The 14,783-nt window shown below is 39.0% G+C and overlaps 1 protein-coding gene across 1 annotated transcript in view; it reads left to right on the forward strand.

Annotated features, from left to right (window-relative positions):
• TRHDE (thyrotropin releasing hormone degrading enzyme) overlaps positions 1–14,783 on the forward strand; it is a 211,055-nt gene that overhangs the window by 168,219 nt on the left and 28,053 nt on the right. The window contains exon 13 of the mRNA XM_069857490.1: positions 14,319–14,466. Within this exon, the coding sequence (XP_069713591.1) occupies positions 14,319–14,466 (148 nt within the window). The remainder of the gene's footprint in view (positions 1–14,318; positions 14,467–14,783) is intronic.

Here is a 14,783-nt window from a genome sequence, read left to right on the forward strand (position 1 = left end):
TTGGCTAGCTGACTACATGATACCTTTTAAAGAAAATTTCAGTATTTTTTGTTTCCATTTACCCTCTCACAGACAAAGAAAGTCCAGGAATAAACCTAATTCTTACTCTCTTCCTTTATCATAAGTAAGACTAGAGGAGCATTAAGAGACTGTTAGGAGTGTGTTGGGGGCACCTGAACTTCTGGGGGTACAAAAGTAAATGGAAAATCTATTGCTAGAATAAGTAATGGGGAATCACAGGCATAGAGCCAATGATTAGTAGTTTAGACCTGACTTCTGAAAAGGCTGGCTGTGTTTAGAGGATAATTCAGGCCTCAGTTGTGTTCCCTAGTCACATTGATGTGTTACCTTCTTGTGTACTGAAGTGTGGAATACATACTTTTATTTTAATCCCTAGCTATTATTTTCAATGTTAAAATAATACACAAATTAAAACATAGCTCTTAAATTCATGCTAGTCCTTTTTGAAAGAATTTCCAAGATTAACAGTTCATTTTACTGTTCTGAGGAGACTGTATTACTTTAAAATACTCGATCCTTTTCAGAAACTTATGAAGTACTCCCTAGTGTGTTGTTGAACTTAATACTGATATGTCAGTTACACAGAAGAAGGTTTTGACTCAATTTCCATTGTCCTAATATGGTATGTCCTAATGTGATATTTCTATGCAGTTTTATTGCTAATTGATTTTGTTTGTGGAACAATTACAAGGCTTATCTTTAGTAAAATTTAATAATATTTAAATCTAGAGAAAGATGAAAAACTTACTCATATAAACTATTCTAGAGCACCGAATGTTGTTTATGTTTTTAACAAAAGGCTAGTGATTTCATTCTGCCAAAATGTTTATTACCCTTTTAATGTCCAGCATAATGATTTCTCAAAAATAAGTGACATAAATGAAGTGATACCTTCAAGGAATTTTTAAAGCTCTATAACTTTAATTTCATAAAGTTTGCCCATTGTAAGTGGAAATATATTCTTCCTTCTTCCTTCTTGGTGTATTCTGGTTCCATAAAATTAATCAAGTGGAATTGGATTGAATGATAACAATAAAAGAAAGCTGCAACTTGCCCACTGTGTTTGAATTCTTGCAAGTTTATTTGTTTTCCAGATTTTTGAAGTGTAGTTCTGCTCTCAGCTGTAGTACATGCAGCTCCGGAGATCGGGAGGGCTATAGGATTGGCAGTAACATAGCTTATGGAAATACATGCCCCACATTCTTGAGCAAGAATAGAATCATGACACTCTCTTTTCCCTCTTCTTGAAGACTGTTTATCTTTTAGGGTTGTTTTGTGTGAATCTTCAGTGTAATTTGAAAATGTGTTGATTGTAGTAAGTGGAATGGTTTGACTTGAGAAAGCCAAGAGAAGACAACTGTTGTTCTCCTCTCAGCTTAAAATGAGCAGGCAGTTCAAGTAGCTCTAATAAGTAGTGTCACAGGAAGATCCTACTGTTTCTTGAGTCTATGAGTAATGATGTCAGCTTCTCTTGTCTTTCTTTTTCCTTAGGATAAAGGGTCACTTCGTGAGTATGTGAGGTGGGATGCTTCCCGCTTTACTTTAGGCATCCCAAAAGTATACCTGTAAATCTAAGCTTGTCAGCTTGCAGTGCATTGAGAGTTAATGGAGAAAACAGTGCACTGACTTCTCAAAGCCACTTAACCACACATGATAAGATAGATTAGCCTCTGCCAGGAGTGTTGTGTCACCCGTAGCGGTTCCTTGCTCTAAATCCTCATCTTCACTTCCTCTTATTAAACTGGTTAACTTAATCCGCTGCTACGTCAAGGAAGTAGGTCTGGTTCTTATTCAGTGTTAACCAGTGTTGGATCAGATGTGACTGTGGGTACCTATTTTACCATCATCTAAAATAGTTGTTGTTCCTTCCAGTTCTGAAAGAATCCATCTGTTTCATCTCTTGAAAGCTAATGTGTGCATGATACCCTTTGGTCGTGCCTGCACCATAGACAGCTCACTGTGTTAAGGTGACAGGTGCTTGATTTGCACACCAGTTGATCAGGTAATGGTTTTTTTGATGCTGACAATCTATCTTGCTATTGATTAATATGTTGTCTTCTGAGGTTGAAGAGATGGTGATGGAGTTTACTTGGATACTCAGATTTTCCTGACAGTTCCCTTTCAGCTGATCGGTGTAGTGACAACACAGCGCATGTCAAGACTACATTCATTTGTTACACATTAACAAAGGCCAAATATAAAACCTGACAGTAATTTTTGCATATTTCTCAGCAGCATTTCTTTGACATTTATCAGAAGTTTTTTCTTAAATGGATTCATGAGAAAGCATATGAAAACACAAAGTGATGGTGTTAAATACTTTTTCTTCTGCTTGAGGAATGGCTGGAGTGCTGTCCATTTCCTTTCACAGATTAAGAGGAGAGTGAAGGCTCTTCAGATGATGTTGGGTTTGGACCAGCAAAGCCTGCCCTTCTAGATGTCATAAATATAGGGAGTTGGATCAGAAATGAGCAATGGCAAGAACTCATGCTTTCAGGATTATCTCTGAACTAAGCAACTGCCCTTCTGCAGATGGCATTTGTGAGAGTTCTCTCAGAATTTCATTCACCGGACCAAAACCAGGAAACTGGTGCAGAAACAGGATGAGTTATGATGATTGTTTTCCTGCTCTTAATCAATATTCTTGGTTTGCTTCTTTTCTAGCTGTGAGTTCTGCTGACTCTAGAAAACCTAAGTCTGAGAGTAAGGGAAGAGGAAGTGCTTTTGAAATATAAATCCAGATTCTTTCCCTTGACATAAATTAATCTTTAACAGCTAGTGCATTTGACTCCAAGGTTGATTCCTGTAGTGAAATACTGAAGTAAGCTAATGCTCACTCGTGATCATCTTCTCACCAACTTGAAAAGAGTAATTCACATTAAACTTGGTCTCAGTGAACCAAGTACTGTGTTTGGGATCTGCAAAACCATGTCTTTAGGACCTCTTTGGGTTTTGTGGGTTTTTTTTATTTGGTGTTAGCCTTTTTGGTTTCTCTTTAAAGAAAAAAAAAAAGCAAGAAATTCGAAGTCAACCCTCTCCTTGTTCCTGAAGTCAATTCTTGGATGTGGAATATTGCCACTCAGGCAAAAATATCTGACCAGTCATATACATGAGGTAGCACTCCCATATAATGATTAGCTGATTTAATTTCCGGAGACTGGATTTATCTTGTAACTAAGCCTTCTATTTCTATGCTTCTATATAAAATCCAGAATTATTACTGCTGAATTGGAAGAATATTTTCTTGAAGTTTCTGGTAGAAATGCTAAACTACTGAGTTAAAGTGATCTTCGTTGCTATTTTTGTTCTCCAGAGATTAAGATTTCATTTAGTCTAGCATCTGAAGTCTCCTGACATATCTGGGATAATTGGTTCCATGTTGCACTTGTTTGTGTTACTTAAAGTCCTGTTCATTGTGGTGTCAGGTAGAGACATCATTTGAGGGCCCATTTAAAATTCCGGGGCTGGATGGTAAGTAGATGACAGAGGTAAAAGTTCTCATCTAGCCCAATTAATGTACTTCAAAATGTTTTCAGATTTCAACAGCCACATCCAGGGTTATTGACCTTGTTTTGCATGGGTATTCATAAACAATCATAGAGAGTCCATTTAAATGAATAACTGCAGTTTAACTCCAGTCTTCATTACCACATTTGCTGATATTTCAACATAGAGGCACACGACAGATATGTTAAGGAGCTTCTTTAATTAGTGCCTCTGAGTACCAGCTAAGGGTGCAAGTATTGCTCTGGAACGAGTCCAGAGAAGAGCAACAAAGCTGGTGAAGGGGCTGGAGAACAGGCCTTATGAGGAATGGCTGAGAGAGCTGGGGTTGTTTAGCCTGGAGAAGAGGAGGCTGAGGGGAGACCTCATTGCTCTCTACAACTACCTGAAAGGACGTTGTAGAGAGGAGGGTGCTGGCCTCTTCTCCCAAGTGACAGGGGACAGGACAAGAGGGAATGGCCTCAAGCTCTGCCAGGGGAGGTTTAGGCTGGACATTAGGAAAAAATTCTTCACAGAAAGGGTCATTGGGCACTGGAACAGGCTGCCCAGGGAGGTGGTTGATTTATCTTCCCTGGAGGTGTTTAAGGCATGGGTGGACGAGGTGCTGGGGGGCATTGTTTAGCGTTTGATAGGAATGGTTGGACTCGATGATCTGGTGGGTCTCTTCCAACCTGGTTATTCTATGATTCTATGATTCTATTAGATCGATAGTTTGTATTAGGCTTGATTAACAGTGGTATAGGTTGACTATTTTAATAAATGAGGTCTCATCTAAATTATTTCAGCAGATGCCATAGTAGCTCTCTCTCACAGTTGTGCAAATTTTGGTGATGGTTCACCAGCAATTGATTTAAACAGGGCTTCCTACAAAGTTATTGGATTTCCTTTGACTTAAATACTCTCTCAATGGGCCAGAGCAGCTGTGCCTTTTTTAGAGAAAATAGAAAAGCACAAAGATTTTAAGGTAGCTGTCGCTTGTTCCATATGCTGCATGTCAGTCCATATGTTCTGAGACATATCACAGCCTTGATATATGCTTTACATGGAGACAAACATTTCCACTAATGTTTTCATATGTTTGTACAAGAGGAATCAAAGTGAGTCTTGTGAATAAGCACACTAAAAGTCACTTCTGCTTTTGTCGTTATATATCATGTGTGCATCTGATACTGTTACATAAGTAAGAGCAGTGAAGCAAATTGTACAACGTGTTTCAAGGAAGTGCCGGTGCTGTGAGAGCATCCTAGGCAACAGAAAAACCTTCTAACAGTAGGGGCAAAAGTTGAATAAGACACTTCAGCATGTACAAAAGAGCAACTATAGGTCCGAGCTCTCTGCAGAGTGCTTAGTGCAGGGGCTTGCTCTTGGTGTGGTATATGTCTATCCTGTAGAAACGAGTGATGTTATTAATCCACATTCTCACAAAATTTGTCTGTTTCAATTATTTCTGGTACTTCTGCATTTTTATAGCAGTAATTGTTTTAGTCTGTGAACTGCATTAACTCTATTCTTAGCAGAACTCAAACTGTAAGGAAAACATGACTCTGCTTTCAAGGGAGCGAAAGAAGTATTTTTTGTTAATGGTTGTTAGCCCATTGTCTTTTCACCCCATGGTCTTATGGTTCAAGCTGGTGTCTGAAGTCAGCCTGGTATGGATGTATCTGTGTTGCAATGCAGATGCCAGGGACTGCTATGTAATGACTTGGAAGGGGAATAGTCTGTGAAATTTGTTTTGGGAACACTTATTAAAGCAGATCTGAATTATACTTCAAGAGAACAATTAACTTGGAGTTTGAAAGTAAACTGGAGGAGGAGTGGCATGAGTGCAGCTTGATGAAGGCAAATTTGAGTAATGGAAAGGGTGCTAATATGACTTCATGAATCTATGTTTAGTGGGGCAGGGTATCAGCATCAACAGGGTATATGAGTCAAAGGCAAGAGCCAGCTTTTCTGGTTACAAATGACAATGCTGATGCCTCATCAGTGTGAACAAAATAGTTTCCTCCCTTAGGCTACTGACTGCTTTGCCTGCTGTTTTGACAGGACCATTGCTTCCCAGAAGTTATCCTACTTTTAGGCCTTATCCGATTGGTGTTGGCCTGGATTGTTGTCTAGAGAAGGGCTAGTCTTTGTCAGCATATGCTCTATCCACTTGACAGATATTGCTGCCATGGTAAACTTTATCATTCAAAGTGCAGATTACACTTTGAAGTTTTTTGGTCTTCACTTGGAAATTTTATAATTAAAACTGTAGACTAATGTTCCTTTCTCTGAAAAAATTTAAGAGAAGTCTTGGGAGTAAGTGCTGTTTAGTTTGGCTCCTTCCTGCTTGGCTAGAATTGTGTTTTCCTCTACCCAGAAATCAAATAATAAGTAGGAAGGACCATGTTATGAGAAAGACACTAGGCAGGGACTTAGAAAAACTTAGAGAGCTGTTTCTGCTATAAACTTCCTAGGTGATCTTGGTAAAATCACTTAAACTCTTTGTGTCTGTTTTCTCTCTGTAAAATGGAGATAAGAGAATAGGTGAGGGTTTATGAGAATGTCAGAGTCTTTTATTATAGATATCTTTATATGGAATTGCTTTTTACAGAAATAATATTCAATTCTGTAGATATGCTGGCAAATGAAATTCAGATTGTGTGTGTATTGTCCAGATGAGGTTTCTGTGCTTCCCATATGAAGTTTCTAGATTTTAAACACATATTTCACCTGGCTGACCAAAAAAACCAAACAAGACATGAAAAACTATTGTGCACAATAATAAACAAACTCAACTTTTAATTTGCTCAAACATTCTCTCCTATGTATCATTGCCCATTAACAACTTAAGGAATAGGAGGGCTTTTTCATTCTACCTACAGAATCATCAAGAAAATAAATAACAATTCAAGTAATTGAGTAATCTGAAATTGACCTCTACTAACTGCTGAAGTACATTCAAATTTCTTTAGTTAATTTAAATGCATGAATGACACACTTCTCAAAAATCATCTCATGATGATGGAAAGCATGACATACCTAACTTAACTGTGCTGTCTTAATTTTCAGCAGTAATATTATTCCTTTTCACTTTTCATCTTGTACTACTCTTTTCTAATTCATGTGGGGAAGAAGAGGAAAGTAGAGATCCTGAAGTCCAACTTGAGGGAATTTTTGTTGCATTTTTACAAACACGGGAGGTTTTAAGTTTGGGGTTTTATTTCTGTTTTCAACAAAAGTGATTAATTCCAGTTAATATTAGCTTTTGCTTATGTGGCACCTGTGCAAGCTAAGTTACCATGTGATACTCTGATAATTACATTGAATTTGAACTATTCTATGTAGGATGCTTCAAATGCTCTTATGTGGAGCTGAATGTCGCTTGAAGAGTCCTAGAATATTCTGCATGTAAGAAAACATAATAATAAGCAGGCTTCACTTAAAACTGTCATACTCTCTGGATCCTTTGATGTTGTAGAGATTGAATGCTAATTAAATTTAGTACTTAAAATGAGCTTGTAAGCCAAATGTTGCTGTTGTATTTATCAGAGAGCAGATGTACATTCCTGTCCTGTTTACATGAAAGTCCATAGCTGGTGCAAATCCTAATGACTTCATTAAGTCATTTCGGATGTCTTAGAAAAGCAGAGTCCTTACTCGGCCCTAAATCAGCTCAATCCTGGTAGTGAAAGATGAGGTAGATCATTCTTTCATACTGGAGGTCACAGGGCCTTTTTTACGGGTTGTGCCTTAGTTTTCTGTGAGAAAACAATCTTTTTTCCATCTTGTATTGTTGAACATGGATGACAGTCATCCTACATTTTTGATTTTTGACTTCCCAGGCTTCCTGGAGTTGAAGGTGAAATCTGTGGCTGCAGGAGTTAGTTTCCATGTTGCATGGGTCATCTTACTGAAAGCTTTTTTCATATGTCGGTATCGAACATACCTGTTTTTACTCAGCTGCCAAAGAACTGCTTTTAAAGAACTGTGGGAAAGAATATCCATGATACATCAGTAGGACACCAGTCCTTAATACATCCAGAAGAAATGAATGAGGATTAAAAAAATCCAAATACAGTTAAATGTGAATTTTCATTGGCACCAAGTTTCTTTGTGAATTATCCTAATCCACACACATGACTGTACAGGTAAAAGAATGAATCAATGAATAAAACCCCTAACTTATTTTAAGCAGTCCTTTTACTGGTTAGTGAGTATAGACATATACTGCACATGTAAAGAAACAACTGAATTTAATCTGAGTTGCATTGTATGTTTTGAAGAGCTGTGTTTTCTCCCTTCAAAATTATCCAGACAAAAAGCTAGTTATGTTTTACATATCTCATAAGAAACAGACAATACAGGGTGAGTTTTAAAGCAGCAGCAAGTAAATCACCTCATTTCCATTGTTTCAATAACACAGACCAGTTTGCTGCCAGCTTGGATTTTCTAATTTTGATTTAAACATGACTTATAATGACTTTGTTGGGTGGTGGGACTAAAGGATTTATGGTGCACTTGTATGTGGGACTCTCATCACTGTACGGCAACCCTGTCATTTTTGTGACAGAGTCTGTTTGACTGGTGCTGGATTTATGATAGAAATAATTCAGAACAGGGTAATAATTTTCCCTTGGCAATTACACTACCATTTGGTGCTTTGTCCCTAAGGGGAAAATGAATGTGCTGGGATCTGTCCATAAGTTCAGAGGCTCAGTGTAAAGAACAAGTCAAGGTCAGAATGCAGCTGAATACACATTGATGTTTCATAATATAATCTAGATCTCCTTTTATCTGACTCATTTAGAGCTCATGTAATTTAAAGATTATTTTTGATTGCTCTGAGAATTTTAGTGGGAATTCTTTGTGAGGGATGTTTCATTACCACTTTCATTACTTTCTTTTTCTGTTCATTGCCTACACAGAAAGTTCTGTGTAGCAATGACCACTCTAGTAATTTCTTCAGTGTAAGCAGGGTATGAGCTTGCTAAGTGTTCATGCTTATATTATATAATGTTATATGCCACTTACATAATGTATAACTTTTGAAAGGTTTTTTTCGCACCTTTGCCCTTGTCGTAAAAACAGGAGATCACCTTTTCACCACAGTTTGTCAGCAGCCTCTTCAGGCATGAAAAACCTGCTGGATCAGGATGTTTGTCTAGAGATTATTTGGCTAATAACTAGAAGAGTCTGTTTGCTAGCTTTTATTCCTGTTCTTTTATTTTCCACTTTAGTCCAGAAGGCAACTGTGAAGTTAGGGACACAGATGATAAGAAAACCTTTGTGTGATGTGATGTTTCTAACACATGCTAAAGTTCTCGTGTGTAACAATGACTAACAGGCTGATAAACTGATGGGCAGAGATCCGTGACAAGTGGAGTCTCTCAGGGTTCTGTACTGGGACCAGTGCTGTTTAATATCTTCATCGATTATATGGACAGCGAGATTGAGTGCACCCTCAGAAAGTTTGCAGATGGCACCAAGCTGAGTGGTGCATTTGCCACAATGGAGGGGTGGGATGTCATCCAGAGGGACCTGGACAGGCTGGAGAAGTGGGCCTGTGAGAACCTCATGAGGTTCAGCAAGACCAAGTGCAAGGCCTTGCACCTGGGTCAAGGCAATCTGCAATTTCGATACAGGATGGAGGATGATGTGACTGAGAGTAGCCCTGTGGAATAGGCCTTGGGTGTGCTGATTGATGAGATGCTCGATATGAGCCAGCAATGTGCACTTGCAGGCCAGAAGGCCAACTGTATCCTGGGCTGCATCAAAAGAAGTGCGGCCAGCAGGTCGAGGGAGGTGATTCTGCCCCTCTATTCCTCTCTTGTAAGACCTCACCTGGAGTGTTGTGTCCAGTTCTGGAATCCTCAACATAAGAAGGATATGGAACTGTTGGAACAAGTCCAGAGGAGGGCCACAAAGATGGATCAGAGGGCTGGAGCACCGCTGCTATGAGGACAGGCTGAGAGAGTTGGGCTAGTTCAGCCTGGTGAAGGGAAGGCTCTGAGGAGACCTTATAGTGACTGTCCAGTACCTGAAAGGAGCCTACAAGAAAGCTGGGGAGGGACTTTCTGCAAAGGCTTGTAGTGACAGGACTAGGGGCAATGGCTGTAAATTGGAGAGGGGCAGATTTAGACTGGACTCAAGGAGGAGTTTCTTCACAATGAGGGTAGTGAGGCACTGGAACAGATTGCAGGTTTCCCAGGGAAGTTGTGGCTGCCCCATCCCTGGAAGTGTTCAAGGGCAGATTGGATGGTGCTTTGTGCAGCCTGATCTAGTGGGACATATCCCTGCCTATGGCAGGGGGGTTGGAACTGGGTGATCTTTAATGTCCCTTCCAACCCAAACTATTCTATGATTCTAAGGCACTTGCCAAGACTAGTCCAGATTCCTCTGCAGACTTTTTTTCTTGTAGATACATGCTTGCTAAGATGCTCAGGTGGCTACTGGAGACACAGGTGGAGAAACAGAGTGATTGTTTCAGACCAGGAATAATATCGGACGTCATGGTATTTCTGTAGTGTTTGTTTGTTATCGTTTTTCAGTATAGCTGTAATCAGTTACTATTGACAGGCAGTGTTTCAGTTTTCCTCTGAGATGTCTAAGGCAGAAAAGAACCTTGTCTCTTAGCCCTGGCTCTCATGCATTTCAACTTTGGCAGGCAGTATCTGATCATACTTTTGCTGGACTGTAAGGATAGCAATGTAACTGGAAGCTAAAAAGACACCAGAAAAATACGTATTTCTGCCACTGATCTTCCACTGACATTGTTGGAAGAGAGAGTGATAAGTCAAGCTGCTTGTGGAGTATGTACTTACCTTTTGTTATACTCTGTAGTGCCTTTGAATAAATATTACCATAAATTTCTGTAATGGGGATGTTATTTGATGTTTTTCCCTTTCTTTGGAAGGTTACTGCTGTTACTTTTATTATTATTATTGTGATGATAATGGTTAAACATTTCTGTTCAGCATTCCTGCAGGTCTGTGTTTTTCCATCAGAGTTTACAGAATCATTCAAAACAGACTCATTCCTCGCTTTGCCTTCTATCCTCATCCTGGTTATTGTCATGCTCCATAAATGACGCAGGTTATTTCAGTCAGCAGTTGTCACCAGCTGGTGGTCTATGTTTGTCACAAGTCCTTTGTCACAGATCTTTGACCATTCCTTCCTACTTTGCTGGACACAAAGATTCTGCTTATGCTGACTAGATCCTATGTAACCAGCTTTGAACCTAGTTCTCCCAGGCCAGAAGCATTCCAGCACCTCTTAGCTGGTGAGTGAGTTTGCTACTGTTCAAGTGACTTGGTGCATCTTGCTGGACACAATATGCTCTGGGAAAGAAGAGTCTTGGTATCATTCTTAGAACTGCTCAAGCTTTTCATGTGAAGTAAAACAATATGATTGTACTAAAATATAAAGATTAAGAAACAAGCTGCTTTACTTTGTGAAGATTCAGAATACTAGAACATAGCTTACCACAGACATGCTGGTATGGCTAGCCTCTGTATTCTGCTGACCTAGTTCCCATGTTATCATGCTACCTCTCAGGACAATTCATCCAGCTCCTAGTTCTGTGATCTGGATTTTAGGACTTTCATCTGTACATGGGTTTATGGTTCATGGTTTATCACGATGATTTAGGATGAGAGCTTCTTCTTATATCTTGTTTTCTTAGCTATGAATGCCAAAAATCAGCAGCCTTAGTATTTGGCATTACCATTATAAAACTCTTTCCTTGCTTTGTGAAAGAAAATATTCCTCATGCTTTTTAAGATGCACCATACATTTAATATTTTATAACCTATACATTATATACTGCATTTCACAGAAAAAGGTAAAACAATGAGTGTATTTATCACTACCTCTTGACAGAAACTATTCAATGGCAAATAGCCTGGGAGTGCAGCATGTTTGGAATAAGAGGTTCATAAACACAGATTAGTGGCTGAGGGTGAAAGAATAGGGCTATCATCATTTTCTGTAGGCATACATAAAATAAAATAGTGTAGAAAATATAGAACATTGTGCCAAGGCAAAGTTCCTGAAGCACTTCTCTTTTCTCCAGGGAATTTCTTTTACCTTAACTACCACTTTAAGAAGATTTTAGAGGATTTTAGATAATGTCTCTGCTCAAGTTCCCTTAGAAGTCCAGCCTGGCAACTGTACTTGAAGCACATCTGCCCAACATGTGCATCACAGTGTTTTAACATTGATCATAGCAGCTGTAACCACTTCTCCTCAAACTCATGATGTGAAGTGATGGATTTATTGTCATTTATATATTAATGTCATCCACAAAGACCTCCCCTCATGCCCGTCTCTGCTCTTGGGACTCATTTTGTTGATGTAAGGGGATGATTTTGATGATATTGTGTGTAAGCTCTTCAAGGGTCATGCCCAGAAAGAGAAGGAAGTTCAGGAGTAAACAGGAAAAACTCAGACTTTGCCACAATCTGCTTTTGTGAGGAGTGTACCCCTAGGGAAACATCGGGAACAGTGGGGGACAAGGGAGAGGCAGGCAGAATTGAATGAGCTGATAAATTTGGAAGTTAGAAGTAGTGAATGATGAGGGTAACAGTTTCTGTTCTGAAAAGGATGAGTACCATCAGCTATTAATCACTATTTTGAAACTGACTAGGAATAAGTGATAGACCTCTCTGAATTCACTTTCTATGCATATTTGTGGAGAAGTTAAGCTTAAAAAGAAATAATCTGTTTGTTTTGCTGTGATGATTTCCCTTTTGCACTTAGCATAGAGAGATTTAATTTCAGAAGCATGATCTTAAATGTCCATTAGTGCAGCTATAATAAACATTTGTCTGTTTATTCCTTAAGCAGCATGTTTCCTAGAGCTATTCCTCTTGTTCCTTATTCCACACTTCCTCATGTCAATCAAATTATCAGTAACAATAATCACGAATGCCAGTAGGAACTAATTACATATATGCAACTTCAAGCTAGTTTACCTCTTTGCTAACATTATCTACAATTTTTTAACTGCAGTTGATCCAAATTTCTTCTGGCTCCATTAATTATTGCACATCTTTACAAAGTATTAAGACCTAGAACTAATCGTGATGATATTCTGCTGTTTCAGAAATGAGAGACCTATAGTTAGCTTCTTTGTCTTCAGATGCTTTGAACTCTGTCTGCCACCCACAAGAGCACCACCATCTTCATTTCATATCTGCTCCTGGGTGACACACTGAGCTTCCCAAGTGATCTTGTTTTTCTTGCTTCAGTACGTACTACAACTGGAGTGGAGAGCAGAGCCTTACTGGCAAAATATGGACAAAGATGACCTGATGCAAACTGGAGAGTGGGTCGTCATAAAGACATGGGATACATACTTTGGAAAGCTACTACATGAATTCACTTCTTTCCCAAGAACATGAAGGGAATGGGGTGTAATTCTTCCAATATGTGAAAAGCAGTGGCTTGCATGGATGGGGTGCACATTGTAAGGAAAGTATGGGTTTGGACCATACCAAAAAGAAAAATGTATTTCAATTAGTTTAGTAAAGTAATGTTTTATATGCTATTACATCTGAGATCAAATTTATATCAACATGCATGTATTGGTTCATTTCCATAATAATCTCTTGTCATTTTGATTGCTATATGCATGCATCCCTTCCCCAGATAGTAATGGAAATTAAGGAGAACAATTGCAACCAATAAGGAGTAAAAATAGTCTATGAAGTTATATCATACTGTAGCCTATGTTGGATTGAAGTTCGTAGAATCTAACTTGCTGACTTTAAGTGTTTAATGAAAACGAAGTCATTCTCTCTAGGCAGGCAGAGAACTCCTTTGGGATTTAAACTCGTGCATCAGGAGAAGAGCAGACTTGTGTGTTTCTGGAAGGTTCACACCCACAGGGTTACACTTTGCTTCTGCAGTCTGCATAGTTAAGAAAAAACTACTATTCTGAAAAGTAAAATGAGTACAAATCCTAAAGTTCGATATTTCCAGTACTCAGTTTGAAAAACCAGCTTTCAAATGCTTGTGTCTGTATTGCACTTTACTTGTAAAGCTCTTTATTTAAAAAGCTTTCCTGAAACCCTGCTAAACCTTTTCCCTTGCAGGGAAAGGTCCTTTATGACTGTAAAAGAGTGGGGCGATATTCTAGCTGATTGGTTTATAAACACCTGAAAAAAAACATTATTCATGTGGAAAGTGGTGAAACATCCTTAGTCAAAGTCATATCATTGAATACCACTTCAGTTTAATAAAATGTCATTCTAAATGGCATAAGGTGAATAAAAGACAAGGCAGATCTAAAGGAGAGAGAAAAGAGTGGGAAGAAGAGCTAGAGTCTGTTAGCTCTTACCATTTGCCTATGGCTGATAGAAATGTTCTCTGAGGCCAAATGCCTTGGGTTGTTAATTTTGTGCAGGCAATTTTCTGTCTTACGAATCAACAAAGTAGTGCCTTCCTTTTGTGTTTCTGGTTTTTGGTGGGTTTTGTTTTGGTTTCTTTTTTGGTTTTGGTTTTTATTTTCTTAAACCAGTTGCTTCGCTGTTCATGTCATTTATAGCCACAGGAAACCGTAACAAGTGGGTATAGCTTGTCTAGTTTTCTTTCATGTGTCTTCATGCCTTCCTTCATCAGTAATTATACTTGCATATGTGGTGGAAAAGAGTGTGAATTGCTGTTTTTTAAGATTTATATCATTAGAATAGGATGAGTTTATCATGCTTTTTTAGAAATTAAATTAAAAGGCAGAAAAAGAAATCCTTTTTGCCTCATAATCTATCTTCTGCAAAAAAACAATTTAACACTAACTTCTTTTATTTTTCCAGAGCTGGTTATTTGCCTCAGAATATTCCTTTGGAAATTATCAAATATCTTTCAGAGGAGAAGGGTTTTCTGCCTTGGCATGCTGCCAGCCGAGCTCTTTATCCTCTAGATAAATTGCTGGACCGCACAGAAAACTACAACATCTTCAATGTAAGAGATAGAGCCAGCCTTCCTTCCTTCCTTCCTTCCTTCCTTCCTTCCTTCCTTCCTTCCTTCCTTCCTTCCTTCCTTCCTTCCTTCCTTCCTTCCTTCCTTCCTTCCTTCCTTCCTTCCTTCCTTCCTTCCTTCCTTCCTTCCTTCCTTCCTTCCTTCCTTCCTTCCTTCCTTCCTTCCTTCCTTCCTCCCTCCCTCCCTTCCTCCCTCCCTTCCTCCCTCCCTTCCTTCCTTCCTTCCTCCCTCCCTCCCTTCCTCCCTCCCTTCCTCCCTCCCTTCCTCCCTCCCTTCCTCCCTCCCTTCCTCCCTCCCTT

Source organism: Phaenicophaeus curvirostris, chromosome 1, assembly GCF_032191515.1.
Source record: "Phaenicophaeus curvirostris isolate KB17595 chromosome 1, BPBGC_Pcur_1.0, whole genome shotgun sequence".
NCBI classification, from domain to species: domain Eukaryota; kingdom Metazoa; phylum Chordata; class Aves; order Cuculiformes; family Cuculidae; genus Phaenicophaeus; species Phaenicophaeus curvirostris.